The sequence below is a fragment of the Uloborus diversus genome, chromosome 3 (genome assembly GCF_026930045.1).
Source record: "Uloborus diversus isolate 005 chromosome 3, Udiv.v.3.1, whole genome shotgun sequence".
Classification (NCBI taxonomy): domain Eukaryota; kingdom Metazoa; phylum Arthropoda; class Arachnida; order Araneae; family Uloboridae; genus Uloborus; species Uloborus diversus.
In genome coordinates, this window is record NC_072733.1 from 53,000,668 (window position 1) to 53,020,251 (window position 19,584).

General features: G+C 31.7%; 1 protein-coding gene across 1 annotated transcript in view; it reads right to left on the minus strand.

The window, feature by feature from the left end:
• Window positions 1–19,584, minus strand: part of LOC129219438 (rhoGEF domain-containing protein gxcJ-like) — a 108,584-nt gene that overhangs the window by 17,120 nt on the left and 71,880 nt on the right. Inside the window, exon 12 of the mRNA XM_054853834.1 lies at window positions 11,719–11,820. Within this exon, the coding sequence (XP_054709809.1) occupies window positions 11,719–11,820 (102 nt within the window). The remainder of the gene's footprint in view (window positions 1–11,718; window positions 11,821–19,584) is intronic.

Sequence of the window (19,584 nt, forward strand, 5' to 3'; positions counted from 1 at the left end):
GATCTTTGTACAGTGGACGCCATTTAATTGAATCAACTGCTTTAACCACTTTGGTGGCTCTAATTCAAGGAAAAATTGTAGCCATATTGCAGCAGGTTTTCGCACGTTAGTTTCACTGCAGCACATATTGGAACTCTGCTTCTCCCCCTGGAAAGTGTCAAGATTATCTTCGACCACGCCTGCCTTTTAGTTCGCACGAGTGACTTCCAATACTCCCCATTCCTGGGCGTGTTCGACGGTCAGTTGTATAAAGTTGTACAGAGAAGGAATTCGAAAAGCATTGAAAACAGATACTCAAACGCTTGGCTTCGTTCTTCTGAAACAACATCGTGTTACTATGCTTTTCAACACAATGTGTGTATAATATTACACATCAACACTTCGACACGCGCATACACTATATGACCAAAAGTAGTCATTTGGTATTAGGAAACTTTGAAAAATTCAGTTTTACGGATTTCTCCAGAAATAAGAAGCTAATTCTGTGTAATTTTTTTCAAATAAAAAGTATACTCCAGTTATCATTTTCCAATAAAAATTAAGTCTATTCAGTTAGGGGACTAGCAACAATATGAGGAAACAAAAAAAGGTTTTTGAACTTCTTTTACTGTAAATAGCTTAGAATACGCTACAACTTTCAGAAATAAGTTAAAGAACTATGTAGAATTTATTTTTATATTTTGGTGAAAATATCACTTAAAACTACGGAGATATAAGCATTTCTTTGAAAAATACAAATTGTTTTTGACGGTTTTCGGCTCATAACACGCAGTTTTCCGTCAAAGGTTACTAAACTTTCAGAATATTTCACAGCATACTTGAGAAATATAGTAATAAAATTTGAAGTAAAAGCATTGAAAATTTGATGAACTATGAACGTTTAAAGCAATTATTTTTTCACTGTGCATGCGCGAACTATAAGAAAATTATAACTCTCATAATCCAAATTCCAGATATATCCTTCAACTATTGAAAAAATTCCACTCGATATCTTTAAAATTTGAAAAGTTGTCAGCGATCTAATAAGCCGAATTCTTGGATAGGCGACGAAGCATGAGGGATCGTTCGCAAATAATCCGTTTTTATCATGAATCATTTTGCACGATAAGAAGAAAGTTTTGCCAGTTTGAGAACGACCCCTTATCATTCGTTGCCTAGCCAAGAATTATTGAAATTCGGCCCATTTGAACACTGATTACTTTGTAAATTTTAATGATATCGAAGTGGAATTTTTTTTATGAGTTGTAAGATCTATCTGGAATTTGAATTATAAAGGTTATAAATTGTTATCTTTCGCGCATGCACAGTGAAAAAATAATTGCTTTAAACGTTCCTATTTCATCGAATTTTCAATATTTTTGCTTCACATTTTATATTATGTTTCTCTTGTACGCTGTCAGATATTATGAAAGTTTAGTATCGTTTGAAAGAAAACTCTGCATGTTATGTCAATGGGAGAGAAATATATAAAAATAAAACAGTACGGTACGTACAGTATGTAGTAATAATAAAGCAATTCACTGTAATAGTACTGTACAGTGGATACAATAAGTTACATTTATATCTTAAAAATTGAAGATGATTTATCCTGCGAAGTCTGATCGTCATCCTAATATATTTTTAAATACAGTAGCTTCGCATTTACTTTTATAACATTTAGATCTATGGTACTGGAACCCCTTGGACTTATATGGATTGCCTTCTCTTGACTTCTAATTATACGTATGAAAGATTCGCCATACCTAATTGTCGTGCTACTTTCGACCCACTTTCTAGTTGTTAAGCTTATCAAGAATCTTTACCTTTTCTTAAATTGTGGCAAACTTTCACTTTTTGTTTCCATCTTCAAACTTTAGATGAAACAGCGCGCATGGATGCCACAATATTTCATAACCTTTCATACTTAGAAAAAATAAATGAAAAATGAGGAGTGGTGATCTATACACACTAACAAAGCTATGTTTATAATGCGGTGTGTGGGAACTTGCGCAGTCAGTGATGCAGAAAGGATGAAAATACATTCACGAATTAATGTTTAGTTGTCAATAACAAAGCCGAAACTTAGCATCACGATTCCTTTCCAAATATTTTCGTATTGAGAGCAAGAAATTAGCTTTAGCTCTAAAATTCGTTGCTCCTGAAAAACTCGCGTTATAGCCATTTCGCGTAAGTGGGATCGCTTTGTAGCGGGAGTCGACTGTATTGAGGGGTCACATTTTTCGTTAGTGTAAGTTAGTGTTTCGTAGTTTCGTTAGTAAGGGCATAAGTCCCGGACTTATGACCTTTCGTCACTAAACACGAATGACGGAATAGTAAGACGCACTGAATGTATGGCAAGATCACAGAAAAACTAGATTTTTTTGGAGTAATGAAATAAAAAACAAATAACTACTTAGATCTAACATTATTACGGTAATGGTAGGTTCGTCAGTTAGGGGGTTAGTGGGGGGAGGGGAGGAGATTCGAAATCACGACCTGAACAGAGATAAGGCAGAAAACTATCAGAACGAAATTCGCTAATTTATCGAGGATTTTATTATCACTCTACCATCTATATTACCCAAAAAATTACGTGATTTACAAATCCGTTCTGTGGAATTGTGAATGCCTCATACAATTTTAGTTTTGTAAGGAATTCGTTAAAAAGTTGTGTGATACATTCTGATTGATGTAAAAGTTTGGATGTAAGTTTTAAAATGTGATACTTTTAAACATTTTTTTAAAATTAATGATTTGCCTTGAAAACATCAAAAACCATTCACAATTATCGGTCAATCACAATAGTTTTCTATCACTTTGTTCATTAAATTTAGGTCTCTGTGTCATATGTATTTGAAAGTACAAACCAGTTAGAACTGACCTTAGACCATTGAGACAAGGTCTCCTGCAAACACACGTGAGGTAAAAGATCCCCCAGGAACGACCCCCATCGATAAGAGCTATTTTGTATTGTGAATGTGCTCGCTCTTTCTACTCATGCCTTTCTTTCGAACTAGAATAAGTAGAAACTGAATTCCTTATCGATTTCAACATCGAGTGCAACAAGGTGCTTTTCATGTTTTCTCGAAAGATCCTACATCCCACCCTACCCCAAGAAAGCTATAGAAAAAATTCTAAAGAAAAAAGCTGTCTCCTTTAGAACAGAATTATTTCTATACTAATCTCACAACAGCAAAAAAAAATATATATATATTTTCTATTAAAATTGGTTGGTTCTTAACCAACTAATTAATTTATAAATGAATTTCACATTTTTTATATTCCTCATTTAAGATTATAAAAGCCCAGGGATACGTTAATAATATATATTTACACTCTCATAAATAATGAATAGTCTGCTTATGATTATGCCTTTATGTTACGACAACCTTCCAAACCAAAAACATAATTCTTGTAACGTTACACCTATTAATACTGGTAACCTTACACATTTCTTTTTACAGAGCACATATGCTTCACGGGCCGTAGATCAAGGGAGGATGCAGACAAGCATTTTAGGGGGAGGGGTGGTCATGCTGAAAAATATTCAGTTTTGGTTACGAAAAATTTCTGACACTGTTTGGGTGTCAATAAAATGTATCGAATCGGCAAAAAACATGGCATCTAGAACTGCACATTTTTTTTCCAAATTAATATCAGAATCAATGAAAGGAAGAATTATTTCAAATATTTACTTAAACAAATAATTAATAGACTAAACATTATTACAGATGACAACTTTATTCATGAAGCATCTGAACACAATGCGTATTGATATATTTTCATGATATGCTACATTCATCCATCTAACTCGTATGCAATTATTAAATTATGATCACGTAAAGTAATGATGAATGGATAATAGGTCGATGGTTTAGGGGGGGGGGTCATACCCCCATGACTATCCCCTGAAATCCGCCCTTGCCGTAGGCTGGGCACCACCACTGCGCTAAGTTCTGAAGAAGATGAAGAAAAATAAAATAGATTTTGAATTAACTATTGAAATGAATTTGGGTTTCCCCGAACAGGTTCTAATATTTCTGTGATACCTTTCCGTCTTGTAAAATAATAGCAAATGAACTGATTTTAAAAAGCTCACAGACATGTTATCATCAGACTCAAAACTCCAGTTAAAGATACAATTCCCTTCAGGAAATCAGACAAATGATAATATGTGTACAATTTAAAGGACAATAAATCCTCTGCTTTGGATGATGCGTTACAGGTTTTCAAACACACATATAGAAATAAATATGCGATATATGTGTGTGTGTCATCTCTTAGTCAGAGAGCTTAGGAAGAGTTATAAGTATATTATCAAACTTTGCCGCATTCAGTAGTTGTAAATTCACCCTATTTGGGATCGTCAGTCTAGAATAGTCATAAAAAAACTGAATGCAGTAAATATCTCATATAAGCCGGCATTTCCTTCACATTGATATCTAAAATTGATTAGCACGCCAGTGAAATGTACTTGTGCCCCGGCTAAATGACGGTTGAGCTGTGATTCGACCGCCTCGGCCAGAAACAAATTATGTTGCAAATTTTCTTTTGCAATTTGATATATATTTTTTTTTAATTCAAAATTGTACCTTTTGATATATCATAACAGAAATGTATGTTTGATTTTAAAATTTGTGCATTGATCCCTTCCCTTGGATCCAGAATTCATTCAACAATCAATAAAAAGTTTATTTGCAATGTATTCTATTGAAAGTTACATTACATTAAGTTTAGTTTTTAAAAAAAATTCTGAGATTTAAAATGAAGCTATATAAATGTACTGCATTAAACATTCTTCAATGATTTCTAGTTATAAAACTTATAACAATAGTGATGTTATTTATACATGAAAAGGTGGATAATGCGGTTAATGGGCATCAATAAAGAAAATTGTTTTAAAATTATATTTTATTTAATAGGTATAGATACAATATTTCAGTTTTTTTAAAAGATGCATTAATCTGTCAATATATCTTTAGTGTGCACGTTAAATTGGCAGTTGTATAGATGTGTTTCAGTATTTTTGCAATCAGCATAGTTTTACAAATTTTTAAATTTCAATCTGTAGGATTAGGTTTAAATGTTGTGGTAAATTATTTTAAGTTGTAAAAAGGCTAATTTGTTGTTTACTTTATAATTATTAGTTTTAAAATTGGATAAGAAACTTGGCGAAACTTGTACTCCTAATAAGAAGCGTGTTGAACGGTCAGAGAAATTTCCTCACGAATGAAATGAAACTGGAAATGGATTCTAAAAGCAACATACGTCACGTTATCTATCTTCTCCGCCCTGTTGTCAGTCAAATTCAGGGGGCTTACACGAGTGCTTCAGTACTCAAGAGAAAGAAAGTTGACAAACTGCTTTTGTGAGTGTAACATGTACAAGAGTGATTTTTACACTTTCACTTCTTTCTTTCGTTCCTTTGCTTATTTTCTTCAACGCTTTTAACAAAATTTCATAAAATTATCTGAACTTGTTCATTAAATGAGTTCTCCAAAATGAATCATTTAATAAACTAAAAATAAGATTTGCTCTGAACTATAATATGAAGCTAATAGATTATACTTGATTTATTTGTGTATTTTTAACATTATTATTATTTTTCACCCTCTTTTATTGACCTAAAAATTGACCTGTTTCGGATATGTAAAGTATTTTCATTTAAAATATAAATTTAAAAATTTAAAATAATTTTACATGAATGCCGCCGTAGCAAAAGAAAAAATAGCGAGACCGAAATAGAGACTTATCCAACTTTTGGATAAGTCTCTGTTTCGAAAATTATTGTCTGCAGAGAAAAAAAAATCATTTATGCATCATTCCATATCAGTCGCTTGAAAAACGCATCAACGGTGCTATACTGCATTATATTATATTCTATTCTATCATATAGTTTTTTGTTTTGCAGCTAGTTTAAAAAATTATGACTTTATTTTTTACATTTACTTATAGCTCACCTCCAATCTCTGATACAAATGTACTTCCATTATGATTAGTATTTAAATGTGGCATTAAATACTTTTCTATCATCTGGATCCCCCCCCCCCCTTTCCCTCAGTAGTGACAAAGAAAGGGATGATCTCACAAGTGCGCCAAGATGTGCTCAAAATCTGTTCTCAAATTTGTCCCCAATCTATTCTCAAATGTGCTTCCAATCTCTGTTCAAATGAGTTTCCAGGTTTTAACTAAGCAAATATCTTGAGCAGAACACAATTGTTGCATTTTCTTTGTAACAAAACATAATTCGGAACATATTTTAGTTCACATCCCGTACACCGGATCCCATTTGAACACATTTTAGTACACATTTATGCAACTGAAGCATCTTTTTATTATCTGTATTGAAGTACGGTATAACTTCGATTTGAGATTTCCCCAATTTAACGACGAATTTCACTGGTCCAGATTTGACTGCATTAAAAATCCATGCTCCTCGGTTTAACGATATCCTTGAATTAACGATAACTTTTTTCTGTCCTTTGAAAATCGCGTACGTTTGGAGTTATGCTGTATTTCAAACGAGCTTCCAATATATGCATGCTTTCACTGACGGATAAGCGCAAGGCGTCATGCCCATAGTTGCAGTACTGTTAAGATTGGCCTGTTGGTGATTCGAAGTCAAAAGATTATCTACTGCAGAGAAAATTTACTGTTCCAACCAGTGTTGACTTTCAACCAAATCAGATTTCTTTTTTGCTAATCTAAAATTTAGTCGCGAAAAGTAGGTATAAATCCAGAGAATACTAGATACGATCAGTAGAGCTAAGAGACGATGAATTTTCTGCTTGTTTCTGGCAAGACTTGATTCAAAATACTTGCTATAGATGGTAATTTGTATTTTTTATTTTTAACACGGTCAAGCTTCAAACTTAGTTGCTAATTTTATTATGTAACAAGAAAAGTTTATTATTATTATTATTATTATTTTCGCTTCTAAACATGAGTGTGTCGCTGACGCGAAACCAAAGCCGCCCCCCCCCCCAAAAAAAAAAATAGCTCAACTTAATACTTTTTCCTACCTCAATACGGGCGTTAAGTCAGTTTACGCAATTGGGGCGAGGTGGCGAATAAAAGGTACATAATATTAGCATGTCTTTAAAATTTTATTATTTAGGAGAAAAGTTTGCAAGTTTCAACTACACAATATTAGTTTTGGCCAAAAAACGAACTAATAATCATAATATAAAATATAGTTTTGTTTTATTTTTTGAACACATTGCATTATTTAAGTCTAATTAATTTGAAATTAGAATAACTTGAAACCTGAATTTCTCCAATACTTTTGCTGAAATTGTTTGTTATTATTATTATTATCATTATCATATATATTGTTTCTTAAACGCTTCTTTTTTTTTTCGGTGGGAGCGCCATAACTTCATCAATACTTTATCAAACCAATTGAAGCATCATTTAAAAGGTTTTACACCCCCTTCCCATGAAAAGTTAAGAAACAACTCAAATTTTGGTTCTTTTGTCCAAAAACACCAATTTTTTCTGTTTTTATTATTACGCACTAGTTTACTTTTCAACGCGCCAGAGCAAATGCTATAATTTAAATCACCTATGAAGAGAGGAGAAAAGTGGAAATAGCTTCTTCATTGTAAGAAAATTCCTGAACGTCACAGGTTATTTCCGAGCAACATTTTAGAATTTAACGGGTTTCCACCAGTTTTCTGCGAAAATCAAGTGGTTCGGCGAAAAGGTTTCCAGAATTGCTTCAAGTTGCAGGAATGCAAACTTCTTGCTGTTTTGAAAAAAATATCTTTAGCTACCAGTATCAAAATATACTCAGCGTTTTTATTAAATTCTTATTGAGCTTGATTATTGAGCCTTAAGTTCAACTATACGGTTTATCCAGATTGAGGGGATAAATCAGGGAGCTAACAAACTAACATAAATAAGTTTTCTTAGAGAGTACCTGATTTCTTCCCTAAAACGTCATTGCCTTCTATTGAGAAAGTTTCTGAATACTTCAGAAAAATTCCATGTTGATTTCGGAAAGGGTTACTGTCTTTTAGCGGGAAACTGTTGTGCTTTTTTTTTTTCTCGATACGTTACTGCCAGAATTTAAGCACATTAGCTGCGCATTATTTTGTAGGAACGTTTCGGAATATTCTTCACGGTTTTAAAGTGCATAAATATTTAAAAGAAATTATAGGTTATGATTTTTTTTTTTATCTAAATTTGAGCTTCAAAACATTAAAATAATAAAATCATTTCTAATCATATACATAACTGTAAATCTGATATCGTCAAACTTTAAAACTTTTTATTGCTCAAAAACGTAATACCTCATAAGCGAAAACCAATGAAACAAAATAAGGGTTTTGTTTCCTTAAAAATGCTATTATATTGCTTGAACTCCATTGCAGCTAAATTTCCGTTATTACGAATAAAACTTTCGGTCCATTGAACTCTTTATACGAGTTAAAGATTACCATGAAAATTACTATAAGAGCATTCTCTGCAAGATTTTTCCAAGCACACTCAAATTACAGAAATAATATTAGTTCTCAGTTCTGCAATAACTGAAGAATTAGGGATGACAAATTTTACATTAAAGCTTAATCAATCTTGATTGCATAATTTGTAAGACCTTTCAGAGATTTTTCTACATAATCAAACTTATTCAAATATTAAAATTGCCATTATAAATAATTGTAAAATGTTTATTTTACTTTTATTCACAAACTTGCAAGCATTAAAAAAAAATAAATAAATAAATAAATAAATAAAAATCCACGTTGTACGAGTATTTCAAAAGAAACATGACAGTTGAAAATCATGCTCAAGTGATTCCTGACTGGGAGAAATTGACACGGAGGGTGGACAAAGGAGCGGTAGATGCCTTTTAACGCCCCTACTGTTCGTCAATTCCTTCACCCTTCACTTCCCGCAAGGGGAAAAACTGCTGGTGTTCTGCAGGAAAGCCGAACGCTTCGAACGTAATATTACGACGCTGCCGCTAATGACATATAAATTCGTTGACGTAATATTACGTCGCAGCCGCTTGAGTGGTTAAGTCGGGACTCGACTTAAAGTTGGTGTAACATCTTTTTTCCTACATTAGCTATTTTACAGATTCCCCACTCTGAACTGCTTTTCTACTGCGCTGTGTGCAGGGCAGTGCAGTGGTGGTTATTTTACAGAGCTATAGCGAACAATACTTATGTGATCCAAAAAATTTCAATCAAATTCCTCCAGCCAGCTCAGCTAATCCTTTCTTGCAAAGATCCTTTTAACATCCCAATGTCAACATAAAAGTGGTGATGAGTCATAAGACCTGAAAACAGTGATGAAGTTTTTCTTTTTTTCTTTTTTTTTTTGACGTGATAACTTCTTACGAAGGGTAAAGCTATTTGTGACATAACGATTAATGGCGAAACTCTCGTCTGGCATTCCCTTCGTTCGCGCATACGACAGAAGCGCGCATGCTTGGGGAAATTCGGTTTCTTCACTCTTTGGGTCAGCTTTAAGTGATAGTAGAAAAAGTAAAAAGTAATGAAACTAACAGAAGATGGATAATCGTTGCAACATAACGCAATCTCCTAACGAAAGGTGAGTTTAACAATACAATGCCAATAACATTGTAAGCAATATATATTCAAAAGAGCATTTAATCTTTAAATTTATTTTTAAAACAAAAACATTTTTGCGATTAGTTATACTAAAAATATCTCGCTTCATTTGGGGTTTTGAGTTGTGATAAGGTGTACATATTTTAAACGAACTTCGTCCCCCGCAGGCTCAGCAACGTGGGGGTTGGGGACGGCCGAAAAAACAAAACAAAAAAATAAATAAATAAATAAACATTTAATTTGTGCATCGCAGAATAAAATCTAAAATCACTTTAACTTTAACACAAACACTCGTTAAAAAGTTATTTATTTGGAGGGGGATCCAATAAAGTGTCCGGTGAATGTCCGTGGTGATTTTTGCAGGGGGGGGGGGGGGCAAAATATAGATCCCAGCCTGGTTGTAATAATATGCCAATTTTATCGTTTCAGATTTAAACTTAACCTTGTGGTTTTTTTTTATGGTGATAACATTTATTTACAATTAACATTTTTAAACAGTATTAAATCTTAAATTTATTTTCAAAACAAAGACATTTTTGCGATTATACTAAAATTATCTCGCTTCATTTAGGGTTTTGAACTGTTAAACGGTGTACAGAACAAACTGCCGTATTACCCCGCATTTGCCAGCATGCCGTAAAATATGAGGTTCATCAGATTTTCAACAACCCTTTCCTGGTCCTTTCAGGCATGCCGGAAAAAAACAAAGTTAAAAAATTATAACAATTTAATACTATAACAAATATATATTCAATTTTTTTTTAAAAAATAATATAAGGTCTATACTGGTGTGCTAAGCACACGAGTATAATTCGTATCTACACTTTTTATCCAAATTATTGTCACTAGCTGATTTTTCGTAACATATACTACATAAATACATTGTTTTATGAATATTTGTGAATGGAAAATATTAAAATAAAATTCCTGAAAAAGTAGCATCTAAATAAAATACATGGAGGCATAAACATTAAAAAAGTGATTTCAGATTTCTCGTTTTGAGCTCAGCTGCAGATTCAATTCTTGTGCTCAGCCCGGCAGTACAGATCAGTTTTATTAGTATTAATAAACACTTTAATTTTGTACAAATATTTATTAACTATAGTAAGATAAAGCATCATCAAACTACCACAGCTTTTTTCATCTCGACGACCTGAAATTTATCGGTTCGTTTTTGAAAAGGAGATTACTTTAGGAATTTATTATTATTTTTCTTAGTAGAGGTTGCTTTGCGGTTGAAACAGAGGGGAAAATTTACTTTTGTGTGGTTTCAAAATAAACCTTGAATTATATGGCATGCCGGAAAATCCGAATTTCCCGGCACGCTGGTCAACCTCGCAACCTCGCTTTTTTCCGGCATGTCGGCTAATGCGAGGTAATACGGTACATCCCCGCAAATCCCGCAACACGAGGGTAGGGAAACAAAAATAAATAAACATTTTTTTGTTCATCACGGAGTAAAATCTAAAATGTTTCGTAAGTTTGAGTGTTTTCTCTGATAAACGAAATATTTAGAAACGACGCGTCATTTAATCTATTGTTTTTGCGCCGACATCAAAACTTATGTTTAAAAGTAGTCTGAATGGTGATCAAAAATAAAATTATTTTTCATTTGGAGCAATTTTGAAGTCAGTTTTTTTTTAAGGTCCTGCTTTAGTTAATGAAGATTATTATAAAATTCCTTTAACCTGAGATTTTAATGTTAATTTTGCTTCTGATCGAGCTAAAAATTTATTATCGTTTCTACAACAATTACAAATGCTTAATAAGCCAGAAGAAGCCACTACAAGTCACGGAAACTGTACTTAATGCAGTCTTTGCAAGATTTTTAGATAACATACAGTGCAAAAATTTCGTTGCTGGTTATAGCTACCATAACCAATTGTTACTTTCATAGGATTAAATAATGATAATAATTTAATCCTATGAAAGTTATCCCTTCTGCCGAGCGTCCCGTGACGCACATTTATTTAATTTATTATTATTATTATTTTTTTTTATTTGAAATCTTCAAATCAGGGGTGCAAATGTCAGGTTTCCAGTTTATGAGTTTTCTCTGTTGTTGCTAAACGGAGGTTGCAATGAAAGATTTTCTACATTGAAAAACCGTAACTGCCACTGAAATCACTAAAATTGTTTACAAAAATAATATACTTACTTTCAATAAATAAGCTTCTTTTGTTGTGTATTCTTGGATTTCAAATACATCATCATTTTCTGATTCGCAACTTATCACACAGTTTCCAAGATACAGTGGCTCCTGAAGACAAACAGATATTTTAAATAAAAAAGTAGAAAACTTGAAATTTATATATGTAGGTAAAAACTTTGACTCTGTTTTCACCGTTTGTCAATGTCAATTCAATGTCTCTTAATCAAGAATTAGAAAAAAAAAATGTGTTTATTAACTGCTATAACACTCATAAAATTGTCCCATATTTATTGAATCCATCAGGTTTGTTAAAATTATCCAGTTCTGTCGATTTTGCGCTCCAAACGAAACACTTAACGTAAACTATCCAATATTCAAAAATATGTTAGATTCCGGCGAGGTTCGCTTTGGCCACGTGTGTAAAAGCAACTGTTAGCCACATCAACGATTGGGGAATTTCGTGTGCTTATCAGTTTTCGAACAACGTCGGGGGGTGGGGGGGGGGAGATTCTTCCAGTTTTTTAAACAGCAAATGATAAGTCAGCTGAAGATCAAACTCAATGTACTAGAAACAATAAGCAATACTTAATTGCTTGAAAAACAAAGAGGGATGTTTTAAAGACAAATACATGGAATTCTAAATTGTTGTGCTAATTTAAAATCGATTTTCTAGTAGCATGAATACGACTGTTTTGGTGAGTAACAAACCAATCAGAACAGAACCCTCGGTCAGTGGGAAAAGCGGGAGAATTTCTAAATGAAATCTTTGCATTATTACACAGTTCTGTTATTATTGCTTTAGGAATTCAAAAACATATCCATCAAGACAGTTTGCATTTTTTCAAACAAATATCAAAGATTTACGCAAATATAGCTGCATTGCGAAGAAAAATATTACATTAAAATTTAGCTGTTCTAGCTATACAACTATTAGCTAGGAATTTTCCGTTCCCCATTTTTTACCTACCTTACAAATACTCTATATTTACTAAATGTTTTAAGAATGCTACGTTTTTCATCAAACAAAGCTGGAATTTAATGCAAAATTGGAATTTATATATTCAATAACATTTGTCAGTCTAAAGCCCTGGTTTCCTAGAAGCGAAAGCACCAATCTCTGGCGTCGCTTCTCGTCGAGGGGAAAAGTTGATTCTTCTGCGCATGCGCTCCCGAGCAAAACCGCCGTCGCGAATCGCCACGCTGGCATCAACTTGACTTTGATTTCAGCGTCAAGCGTGAGACCAACGCCATTTAAACTTTCTCGTTTATCGCATTAGAAAAAGTGAAAACATTATTAATGATTGATTTTTCACTGCATTCCACCCAAGTCGTTCATTATTTCCTTAATGAATCCTAAATGGAATGAATTATTTTAAAGTTGAAATAAAATATATGGAAAAATAAAAAACAAAACTTTAAAAATATTTAACTGTCTTAGAACTCATGAGTTCAGTTGTTCTATATTTATTTTTAAAAGAGGAATATTTTAGGGGTGTTTCATTAAGTACATTGTAGTTGTTTTAAAATTGAATAAAATGTCAGTTACCACATTAAGTCAGTCAGTTACCAAGGAATTTTCTGTGTTCCCAATGCGAATTTCAAACTCGACTTATTCAGTTTTTACATACTCTTAATGTAGGCAGAAAGTATGAACTTCTTAAAGTTTCCACTAAAAATTTTCATGCTCAGTGGAAAAAGTTGCTTTTTTATGGTTAATGACTGACATTCATAAAATAAACATAATACTGTGTCCCTAAACGGAGAATCATAAGAATATTTATAACAATTAGGTTGTAGTAAGAAACTTTATAATGTGTATTACAAAACACATAACTCTTTTTTTTTGGCTAGAAAATATTTTGAGAAAAACATTGATTACTGTATAACAAATTATCAAACAAAATTCTCTAGAAAAGTCTGCAGAATCTGTTATGGCCTATTTTTAATAAAACAGTTTCTAATATAAAATTAAAGTGATACAGTATTAAAATAGATAGTTTAAGCTTTCAAATAATATATATTACTTTGTATTTTGATAACATTGAAATTTTGATGCTCAAGTTGATATTTTCGTGAAATTGCCCTGTACAAAAACAACAATTTGAACACATAAATGTGCAAATGTACAGTAAATAAAAAACAATAAAAACATCAGTTTCTTCTATTTAAGTGTGCATCTTGCCTCCCATGTTTAGTTAAAATAAGATGCGAAGGTTTCCCTGATATTTGTAAAAGAAAACCTGCGATGTCTCTTGTTTGTAGATGCAATTGGAACCCATGTTGTCTTCTGGCATTTCTAATTTATCACCATCATTTATGACAGTGATATTATGAGTCCTTAGCATACTGTGCAGTATGTAGTATGCTACGACAAGAAGATCTACTGTTTCTTCTTTCAATGCTATGGGGCTTTACAAACCCAATAGTTGAATGTTACTTTTTTCTTATCCTTAGTGGCTGAATCAAGAGGGTAAATTTGACTTATAAATTTTAATTGTAAATGATTGCAGAATATAATGCTTGCTCTTTTTTTTATAAATTTTAGTATCTGTCTTGGACAATATTCAATTTTTTGCAACTACTTGGTATTGGCCGAGTATCTGATCAGAATTTGGCCGAGTACCGAGTACTCGGCAAATTGGCCGAGTAGGCCGAGTACCGAGTAGTTACCGAGTACTCGGTACGTCTCTAAACCAAAGCTTATGAAGTCATGTATTTTCAGCATTAATTATGAAATAAAAATGGATTTGTGCTGAAAAGTAGAAAACAAAATGCAGTGTTAAATTGCACAAATTTGCAAATTTTTATAAATTAGTTTATTGCAAATATGCATTTTAATGTTATCTTTTTTCTTTTGATATAATCGTGTTTACCTTTTTAAGATTAATTTACAATATTTTTTCTATGAAGTTAGCATTGAGTAAGAACACTATAAAAAATTAACTCTTTCCAAACCAAAATATTATTTTAAAACATATAAAAGAAATAAAACTATTACTATTTCGATTGTTAAGAATATTGGTCCAACACATTTTTTCATGATTTATCTAGTCCTCTTTTTTTTTTTTTTAAATCCCCCCCCCCGGAGAGAACGGATGTCATGCATCTCTCCTGGCAACTTTTGTACCTACTTTTCTTGCATATGTACTTCATTTTGCATTCAATTTTTTAATTTCTTAAATTTTCTTTTTTAGCGAACCTTTCGAGAGATATGGTATCTTCAAGAATTTCATAATCACTCAAACATTATCACATTGCTGAAGGTTGTAAAGGCCAAAATGACAAAGATATTTATTTAATATTTGATTTTATGGGTAAATATAGGTTTTTATAAGTTGATTGTATCTCAAGATTCATGTTTAATCAGGGTTTGTTGATTTAAATCAGCTTGATTTAAATAGTGATTAAAATCATGATCTAAATCAAGTGATTTTTTTAAAAAAAATTGATTTAAATCAATTGATTTGTATTAAGTGATTTTTTAACAAAATCAGTAATTAAAATCAGTTGATTTTACTTTTATAAATTAATTTTGCATTTTTAAATTGTATTGCTCTAAATTTAACTACACTGCATTATACTATCTTAACCTCAACAGGCAAAACTACATAGATCCCTCTTTCTGTGTGTGATGCAGATTTTCACTCTTGTAATATTGCTTTTACTCCAAAATTAGTTTAGAACAAAATAAAAATTTTGAGTTTTTATTACACGCCATGACTAATATAGTTCAGAAAAGTAGTTGGTTAACATATTATTTTAGACTAAAAACGTACATGATAATGGAAACCTTATCTTTAAGCAAAGCATTAAACAAAATCACATCTTATCTAAGCATTATAACATATTTTTGAATCTTAAAATTAGAGACGTACCAAGTAGCACTTGGGCCGAGTAGCCGAGTACCCGGCCTTTCACTACTCGGCCGAGTACCGAGTTACCGAGTACTCGGCTTTTCACTACTCGGCCGAGTTACCAAGTACCAATTATGTTCTAAGAAGAACCATCTACACGCATGTGATGAATTTTGAACTTAATGGAATAGTAGTATAGACCTCCTTGTCCATATAATAGTTTTTAAAACTAAATTCCTGCTGAAATTTAATTACGCATTACATAAACAGTTTTGTTTGTCTAAAATTTTACAAAAAAATTATTTTTAAAATTAAAAATAAATAAAAGGTATGATTAATCAAGTTGGAATTAAGGCAAATTACAGTAAAATCCCTCTAATGTGGACACTAACAGGACAATTTTTTTTGTTCGCAATAGAGCGATGACCGCAGGACAGGGGTTTAAGAATGTTATTTGCATTGGAACTGGGGAATTAAAAATTGTCCGCATAAGAGTGGTGTCTGCCTTTGAGGGGTGTACGTTAGGAGGGTTTTCACTGTATACGAATCAATTATAGTTCTAGTCTGCCAAATATAAATAATTTTTAAAAGCAGATAAAACAAATGTGCAGGAACACTGCAGACACGTGTTTCTGCCCCCCCCCCCCCCATTACAGGGAATGTCTTTTTCAGTGCATAACATGTGAGCTAAAGAATGTAAAGACATTCAACAAAAAAGTCAGAGTTTTGTCTTTAAATCCACGAGCTCCCATTTTGTGCATTGAAAAAAAGAATTCCTTGTAATGCCAAAACATGTGTCTGCAGTATTCCTGCACTGTACTTTCAACGTTTTTTCATTTCCTTTTATTTTTTAAGCAAAAATATTTTTATATTTCTTATAACTAATTTTTGGTTGAAGCAAAAATCCAATTTTAATATAAAAATTCCATATTTTCTATACCATTATATATTTCCATATTTTCTTTTTTGCATAATTTTTAATAAATAAGTTTTATTAACTTTGGAGACATTAAAATAAAGATTTATTCCATTGAAGCATTACAAACTTCATTATTTTCAAAATTTAAATTTGACTTATAAATTTTAATGGTAAATAATTGCAGAATATAATTCTTGCTCTTTTTTTATAAATTTTAGTATCTGTCTTGGAAAATATTCAATTTTTTGCAACTTCTCGGTATTGGCCGAGTATCTGATCAGAATTTGGCCGAGTACCGAGTACTCGGCAAATTGGCCGAGTACCGAGTAGTTTCCGAGTACTCGGTACGTCTCTACTATATATCGAAATTTTTTTCGAGATACTCGTAGGTTTTTCTCTGCTTTAGACTCCTAGTCTTTTTAGCTTCAGTAAAAATCATTCAAGTTAAGTAGATTGATTTTTTACATTTCACTCGATTCCATTGTCAAAACGAAAATCCCCTAATGTTACAGATCAAGTTGATTTGCCGAAGAATGAAGATGTATGAAGGCGCAAAAATGTAATTTCTGCAAAATTAATATTTTTATTGTTATCTTTCATTTAATGCTCGTTTAAATTATAAATTGGGTTTCATGCACATTTTAATGATTTAGAAGTTTTTTATGTTAAAATAAGATCGTTTCTATATATCGAATTTTTTCCCGGCAATTTGCTACTTCGATATATGGAGGTCCGACTGTATATTACGATCGCGTATTTACAATAACTTTGTGCAACATAATTACGAATTGCACGGTGAACAAAACCTTTTTCCAACACTATGTTGCATACGGTGAGCAATAAGTTACATATCACGGTGAGCAATAACTTGCATACTACGGTTAGCAATAACTTGAATTGCAACTATTGTCAGAATACGCAGATTCAGTGGCACAGAATCTCGTGTTACAATTTCACGTCCGGGAAAGTTTGAATTCTGGCCTTTAAAAAGCATGAAATAAAAATTAAATTAAAAATTTTAAAAATCGCCTACTGAAAAAAACTTTAAATGAAACTAAAATTAAAAATTTAAAAAACCCCCGACTAAAAAAAACCTTAAATAAAACTAAAATAAAGAACTAAAAATACCTGACTAAAAAATGTTTAAAATAATATATTTATCGGCTTTTGAGGTTTCTGATAAATTGCCTTATAAATAATAGCAGTAATATAACCAAGCGTCGTCGTGTCGGGGGACCAATATGAAAATAAAATATGAAAGAATGAAAAATAATAAAGTAATGAACAGAATGCAGCTAATAATGATAAAGTAGCTATGATATCTAAATACAAGAGTTTGCTCAGCGGTCTATATAACCTACATACCAATATGAAAATAAAATATGAAAGAATGAAAAGTAATAAAGTAAATAACAGAATGCAACTAATAATAATAAACATCAGTTTTTACTTGCAGACAAACATAAAGCAAATTACCCATTTACTATATTATTTTATTTATTTATTTTTTTGCTTTTTTTTGAAATGGTTTATTATTTATTTTAAATTAAATTGATAATTATACTTAATATATAGATAAATTTACTATGTTAAATGGAAATGCATTTACACTTCATAAAATAGTTCAAAAATTTTCTATTTTAAACTTGATGCATCTTTAATCCAAATCGATGCTCTTCTTCGAAGACATTTGGCATTTTTTCATAGGAAAAGCACAACCCAATTACGTCTTCTTTTTTTTTTTTTTTTTGTGAAACTTGTTTTTTATAACAAAATTTAAGAGTTGGGGAATGTATGCGCTCAGATTTGATTTCCATATCTTATGCATGCGATAGGAAAATATTAAAAGAGTGGACACTTTTATTTTTGAATTTTTTTACTCATTTTAGGAGAAAGGTCTGGACCCCCGTGGCTATGTCACTGGTGTTCTAACAAATATAGTTGATCATATCAACAAAATATATTTGAAAGTGAAACATAATTATTTTTCGCTAAGTAATAATTTTGTTAAACAATGTTGCAATTTTAAAAATTATGCAACATTCGATATCAGGTAAACAATGCAATGCTGAGACGCCTGTCGCATATCTATAAGATGACAGATAATTATTATTGCAGAAAGATTTTTTAAAATCTTTTTCTGCACCTATCTGCCCGATTTTAAGTAGAAAAATACAGTTCAATATCGTTGAGTTTTATCATTTTCAGTTAAACGCTTTTCTTAATATTCAATTTTTTTTTTTGTATATGTTTTTTTATTGATGAGTTTTCTATTCCTTAGGTATGTGAATTACATTTTCGCAAAGAAGACATTCTTCATGAAGCAGAATTCTTCGATGAAAAGTCGATGAGACTTCTAAAGAGTGAACTAAAACATCCTCGTTTAAGAGACGGAGCGATTCCTGTATTTTTGCCGGGTAACTGTCCATCTTACCTCCAGCCATCAGTCACACCTGCACGAGAATCTCCTTCTAAAAAACGTAAGAGATTAGAGGAATCTCTCTTTAAAAAAGCTCAAGAGGCAAGTATTATTGCTGACAATGAGTATAAAAACAAAACTCTGTTTTCTACCTTAAAAGAACTGAAGCAATGATTTCAAGAGCAAAAACTTGATGAATTTTGGACTTACATTCCTAAAGAAGATTCCGTGCTCTTGTTGCATCTGTCAGAAACTCATGAGGTATTGTGCAGCATGCTTGTAAAGAATGATTTAAATGTATATGTATTCCATAAAAATTTTTCGTTAAAAAAACTAGATACTTTTGATTTTCCAATGAAAGTCGATGATTCAAATATATTGTTTAAAATTTTGTCTTCTTTGAAAATGTTAAGTAAGTCAGATGTGAATAATTCTGATGAATCAAAAGTAATTTGTGATGTTGTTGTTCAGCTTCTCCTAAAACTTAAAGATAGTTGCAATGATGATTCACAGATCAAGTTTTTAAATTTTGTAATTGAACAGTTTGCTAACTTTAATGTAACAAAACAGCAACGTAGGTATTCTCCCAGTTTTCTCGTATTTTGTTGTCTCTTAAAGTCTATTTCTCCTCATTGTTACAAATTTTTACGAAGTTCAAATGTTTTTATTTTACCTCATGT